The sequence below is a fragment of the Podarcis tiliguerta genome, assembly GCF_965153285.1.
Source record: "Podarcis tiliguerta genome assembly, contig: HAP1_SCAFFOLD_229, whole genome shotgun sequence".
In the NCBI taxonomy this organism is placed as follows: Eukaryota; Metazoa; Chordata; class Lepidosauria; order Squamata; family Lacertidae; genus Podarcis; species Podarcis tiliguerta.
The window spans coordinates 3,062-10,000 of NW_028148560.1; the positions used below are offsets into that span (position 1 = coordinate 3,062).

Here is a 6,939-nt window from a genome sequence, read left to right on the forward strand (position 1 = left end):
TGTCCTTTAATTGAATTATTGAATTATTAATTGAACTATTTTCCTGTAATAATTGAATAATCATGTCCTTTAATTGAATTATTGAATTATTAATTGAACTATTTTCCTGTAATAATTGAATAATCATGTCCTTTAATTGAATTATTGAATTATTAATTGAACTATTTTCCTGTAATAATTGAATAATCATGTCCTTTAATTGAATTATTGAATTATTAATTGAACTATTTTCCTGTAATAATTGAATAATCATGTCCTTTAATTGAATAATTTTCCTGTAATAATTGAGTAATCATGTACTTTAATTGAATTATTTTCCTGTAATAATTGAATAATTGTGTCTTTTAATTGAATTATTTTCCTGTAATAATTGAATAATCATGTACTTAATTGAATTATTTTCCTGTAATAATTTAATCATTTTCTGTAATCATTTAATAATTGTTCAATCATAATTTTATTTTTTCTGTAATCATTTAATAATCATGTGCTTTAATTCTTTAATTGAATAATTGAATAATTTTCCTGTAATCAATTAATAATCATGTCCTTTATCATTATCATGAAATTATTAAAGTATTAATTTCCCTTTAATAATTGAATAATCTAATTGAATATTTTTCCTGTAATAATTGAATAATCATGTACTTTAATAATTTAATAACTTTCCTGTAATAATTGAATAATCATGTACTTTAATAATTGAATAATTTTCCTGTAATAATTGAATAATCATGTATTTCATTACTTTAATAATTTTCCTGTAATAATTGAATAATCATGTAATTGAATATTTTTCCTGTAATAATTTAATAATCATGTCCTTTAATTGAATTATTTTCCTGTAATAATTGAATAATCATGTACTTAATTGAATTATTTTCCTGTAATAATTGAATAATCATGTACTTAATTGAATAATTTTCCTGTAATAATTGAGTAATCATGTACTTAATTTAATAATTTTCCTGTAATTATTGAATAATCATGTCCTTTAATTGAATAATTTTCCTGTAATAATTGAATAATCATGTCCTTTCATTGAATCATTTTCCTGTAATAATTGAATAATAATGTCCTTTAATTGAATCATTTTCCTGTAATAATTGAATATTATTTAATAATAAAAGTATTTAATAATAAAATAAATATGGAATAAAAATGGAAATTTTATGGAAATTTATTCACGTTCCGGAAGAAATATGGAAATTATGGAGATTTATTCGCGTTACGGAAATGGCAAAATAAATCAAGATATAATATAATATAATGGAAATTCAGAAATAATAGGAATAATAATTAATAATCATAATTAAAAACACAGGGATTCAGGCGTCTTCGAAATCTACGCCGGTCGGAGTTTTCTTGCTAGGAAGAGAAATAATGATCATGATAAAATAATAATAATAATAATAATAATAATAATAATAATAATAAATAATAATAATATGAATAAAATATTGATAATAATCATCAAAATAAATTAATAATAATGATATATAATAATAATATGAACAAAATATCAATAATAATCTATCAAAATAAATGAATAATATGAATAAATATGAATAATATGAATAAAATATCGATAATAATGATCATCAAAATAAAACAAGAATAATAAATAATATAAATAAAATAATCTCGGTAATTATCACAAATATAATGCAAATAATATTGATCATCATCATCATCACAAAATTGAAATAAAACTAATAATGAAAAATAACAATAATGTGAATAAAACATCGATAATAATTATCGTCAAAATAAAACAATAATAATATATAATAATAACATAAATGAAATAATCTCGATAATTATCACAAATATAATGCAAATAAAATCGACAATCATCATCATCACAAAATTGAAATAAAACTAATAAAAAAATAATTAACAATAATAATGTGAATAAAACATCAATAATAATTATCATCAAAATAAAACAATAATAATATATAATAATAACAAAAATAAAATAATCTCGATAATGATCACAAGTATAATGCAAATAATATCGATCATCATCATCATAAAATTGAAATAAAACTCATAATGAAAAATAACAATAATAATGTGAATAAAACATCGATAATAATTATCGTCAATATAAAACAACAATAATCATATATTATAATAATTAATGATATAAACAAAATAATACCGATAATTCACATGATAAAATGAAAATTAATAGATCACATACATAATATTTATCATTATCATAAAATTAAAATAACATTAATAATAATAGATAATTAATAATAATAATGTGAATAATAATGTTAATAATAATAATAATGTGAATAATAATGTTAATGTTAATAATAATAATAATGTGAATAATAATGTTAATGTTAATAATAATAATAGTAATATAATAATGATGATGATAATAATAATAATAATAAAGTAATATGATATAATATAATATAATATAATATAATATAATATAATATAATATAATATAATATGATATGATAATAGTAATAGTAGTAATAGTAGTAATAGTAATAATAGTAATAGTAATAGTAATACAATAATAATAATAATAATAATAATAATAATAATAATAATAATAATAATATTACCGGACGAATCCAGGGTTGATTAACGACTCTCCAGGAAGTTTCCTCTTGCCGGATCCGGTCCTGATCTTTCCCGGGTTTGGTTCTGGAAGCAGGAGAAGATTCCGGAAATTTCCAAAGCTGGCTCCGCCCCCAAAGCCAATACGGAGAGAGGGCAGCACTTCCTGTTCTCCCGTGGAACTTCCTGTCCTCGCTCAGAGCTAACTTCCTGTCCTCTCTCAGAGCTCACTTCCTGTTCTCCCCCGGAACTTCCTGCCCTCGCTCAGAGCTAACTTCCTGTCCTTGCCAGGAACTTCCTGCCCTCGCTCAGAGATCACTTCCTGTCCTCGCCCGGAACTTCCTGCCCTCGCTCAGAGCTCACTTCCTGTCCCCGCCCGGAACTTCCTGCCCTCGCTCAGGGCTAACTTCCTGTCCTCGCCCGGAACTTCCTGCTCTCCCCCGGAACTTCCTGCCCTCGCTCAAAGCTAACTTCCTGTTCTCCCCCTGAACTTCCTGCCCTCGCACAGAGCTTCCTGCCCAACCTCCTGCCCTTGCCCAGAACTTCCTGCCCAACTTCCTGCACTTGCCCAGAATGTCCTGCCCAACTTCCTGCCCTCGCCCAGAACTTCCTGCCCAACTTCCTGCCCTTGTTGAGAATTTCCTGCCCAACTTCCTGCGCTCGCCCAGAACTTCCTGCCCTCGCTCAGAGCTAACTTCCTGTCCTTACCCGGAACTTCCTGCCCTCACCCAGAACTTCCTGCCCTCGCTCAGAGCTAACTTCCTGTCCTTGCCCGGAACTTCCTGCCCTCACCCAGAACGTCCTGCCCAACTTCTCACCCAGAACAACTTCCTGTCCTCGCCCACAACTTCCTGTCTTCGCCCGGAACTTCCTGCCCTCGCACAAAGCTTCCTGCCCAACTTCCTACCCTCACCCAGAACTTCCTGTCCTCGCCCAGAACTTCCTGCCCTGGCTTACAACTTCCTGCCCTCACTCAAAGCTTCCTGCCCAACTTCCTGCCCTCACTCAGAACAACTTCCTGCCCTCACCCGAACAACTTCCTGCCCTCGCCCAGAACTTCCTGCCCTCGCTTTCAACTTCCTGCCCTTGCCCAGAGCTTCCTGCCCAACTTCTCACCCAGAGCAACTTCCTGTCCTCGCCCAGAACTTCCTGTCCTCGCCCGGAACTTCCTGCCCTCGCCCAAAGCTTCCTGCCCAACTTCCTACCCTCACCCAGAACTTCCTGCCCTCACCCGAACAACTTCCTGCCCTCGCCCAGAACTTCCTGCCCTCGCTTACAACTTCCTGCCCTTGCCCAGAGCTTCCTGCCCAACTTCTCACCCAGAGCAACTTCCTGTCCTCGCCCAGAACTTCCTGTCCTCGCCCGGAACTTCCTGCCCTCGCCCAAAGCTTCCTGCCCAACTTCCTACCCTCACCCAGAACTTCCTGCCCTCACCCGAACAACTTCCTGCCCTCGCCCAGAACTTCCTGCCCTCGCTTACAACTTCCTGCCCTTGCCCAGAGCTTCCTGCCCAACTTCTCACCCAGAACAACTTCCTGTCCTCGCCCGGAACTTCCTGCCCTCGCCCAAAGCTTCCTGCCCAACTTCCTACCCTCACCCAGAACTTCCTGCCCTCGCTCAGAGCTTACTGCCCAACTTCATGCCCTCACCCAGAACTTCCTGCCCAATTTCCTGCCCTCGCCCAGAGCTTCCTGCCCAACTTCATGCCCTCGCCCAGAGCTTCCTGCCCAACTTCCTGCCCTTTCTCAGAACTTCCTCTCCTCGCTCAGAACTTCCTGCCCTCGCCCAGAACTTCCTGCCCTCGCCCAGAACTTCCTGCCCTCACCCAGAACTTCCTGCCCTCGCTCAGAGATTCCTGCCCAACTTCCTGCCCTTGCCCAGAGCTTCCTGCCCAACTTCCTGCCCTCGCTCAGAGCTTCCTGCCCAACTTCCTGCCCTCACTCAGAACTTCCTGTGCTCACTCCGAACTTCCTGTCCTCGCCCGGAACTTCCTGCCCTCACCCAGAACTTCCTGCCCACGCTTACAACTTCCTGTCCTCGCCCAGAACTTCCTGCCCTCACCCATAACTTCCTGCCCAGCTTCCTGCCCTTGCTGAGAATTTCCTGCCCAACTTCCTGCGCTCGCCCAGAACTTCGTGCCCAAATTAATAAATAATAATAATAATAATGTGTGTAGCTTTGATAAATGAGAAATAAATTATTATGATGATGATTATTACTATTATAATATATATATATATATATATATATATATATATATACACACTATTATTATTATTAATAATAATAGTAATAATAATAGTAATAATTATTATTACCAGGTGCAAAGGGACCCCGACCCGTTTGGATGTCCTTCCTGGGGCTCCCGATCCGCGACGGAGCAGCACCTTCTGCGGAGACAAACATTTATTATTATTATTATTATTATTATTATTATTATTATTATTCCTTATATATATAATATATTTATATTATTATTATTCCTTATATTATATTATATTATATTATATTATATTATATTGTATTATAATACGCTGCCCATCTGGATGGCTATCCCTATTATTATTATTATTATTCCTTATGTGTATAATATATTATTATTATTATTATTAATTATTATTATTATTATTATTATTAATTGGGAAAGCCATTCAGATGGGTGGGGTATGAGGAATAAAATGGTTGTTGTTGTTATTGTTCTTGTATTATTTTATTCCTTATACCCCACCCATCGGGATGGCTTTCCCGGACGGAGAGTCGGGGGGTCTGGGTCTCAAAGGCGTCTCTGGGGAGAATGGTGGTGATAATGATAATAATAATAATAAAATAATAATAATAATAATAATTGGGAAAGCCATCCAGATGGGTGGGGTATTAATAACAGTAACAACAATAACAACTTTATTCCTTCTAGCCTTCCCATCTGGATGGCTTTCCATATTATTATTATTATTATTATTATTATTATTATTATTCCTTATATATATAATATATTTATATTATTATAATATAATATAATATAATATAATATAATATAATATAATATAATATAATAATATAATATAATATAATATAATATAATATAATATAATATAATATAATATAATATAATAATATAATATAATATAATATAATATAATATAATATAATATAATATAATATAATATATACTATATTATATTTCCTTATATTTATAATATATTTATATTATATTATATGATTATTATTCCTTATATTTATATTATATTATATTATATTATATTATATTATAATTATTCCTTATATTTATAATATATTTGTATTATATTATAATATATTATTATTATTATTATTCCTTATATATATATTCCTTACACCCCACCCATCTGGATTGCTTTCCCTATTATTCTTATTATTATTATTCCTTATATATATATTTATATAATATATTTACATTATATTATATTATATTATATTATATTATATTATATTATATTATATTATATTATATTATATTATATTATATTATATATTATTATATTATATTATATTATATTATATTATATTATATATTATTATATATTATTATATATTATTATATTATATTATATATTATTATATTATATTATATATTATTATTTTATATATTATTATATTATATTATATTATTTTATATATTATTATATTATATTATATTATATTATATTATATTATATTATATTATATTATAATTATTCCTTATATATAATATATTTACATATTATTATTATTATTATTATTATTATTATTATTATTATTATTCCATATATATAATTCCTTATACCCCACTCATCTGGATGGCTTTCCCTATTATTATTATTATTATTACTACTACTACTACTTATTATTATTATTATTACTACTACTACCACTACTACTACTATTATTACTACTATTACTACTACTATTACTATTACCCACCTCCCAGCCGCCTCTCCAGCTCGCGCACGCGGGCCGCCATTATTATTATTATTATTATTATTATTATTATTATTCCTTATATATATAAAATATATTATTATTATTATTACTACTACTACTACTATTACTACTACTATTACCCACCTCCCAGCCGCCTCTCCAGCTCTCGCACCCGGGCCGCCAGCCCAAAGAGCAGCTCTCGCACTCGCTCCCGGGCCCGGGAGGCGGGGTCTCGGCGGAGGTCGAAGGTCAGGGGCTCTCGGCCATCTTGGAAGGTCAGGGTGGCCTCAGTTTCCCGGACGGAGAGGCGGGGGGTCTGGGTCTCGAAGGCGTCTCTGGGGAGAATGATAATAATAATAATAATAATAGATTAATAATAATAATAATAATAATAATAGATAATAATAGATG

General features: G+C 31.6%; 1 protein-coding gene across 1 annotated transcript in view; it reads right to left on the bottom strand.

Annotated features, from left to right (window-relative positions):
- Nucleotides 1–1,260: 1,260 nt before the first annotated feature.
- Nucleotides 1,261–6,939, bottom strand: part of PAXX (PAXX non-homologous end joining factor) — a 16,914-nt gene continuing 11,235 nt past the window's right edge. The window contains exons 5-8 of the mRNA XM_083458564.1: nt 6,673–6,863; nt 4,908–4,979; nt 2,595–2,676; nt 1,261–1,368 (exon numbers count right to left, since the gene is read on the bottom strand). Coding sequence (XP_083314690.1) covers nt 1,329–1,368; nt 2,595–2,676; nt 4,908–4,979; nt 6,673–6,863 — 385 coding nt within the window. The 3' untranslated portion in view covers nt 1,261–1,328. The remainder of the gene's footprint in view (nt 1,369–2,594; nt 2,677–4,907; nt 4,980–6,672; nt 6,864–6,939) is intronic.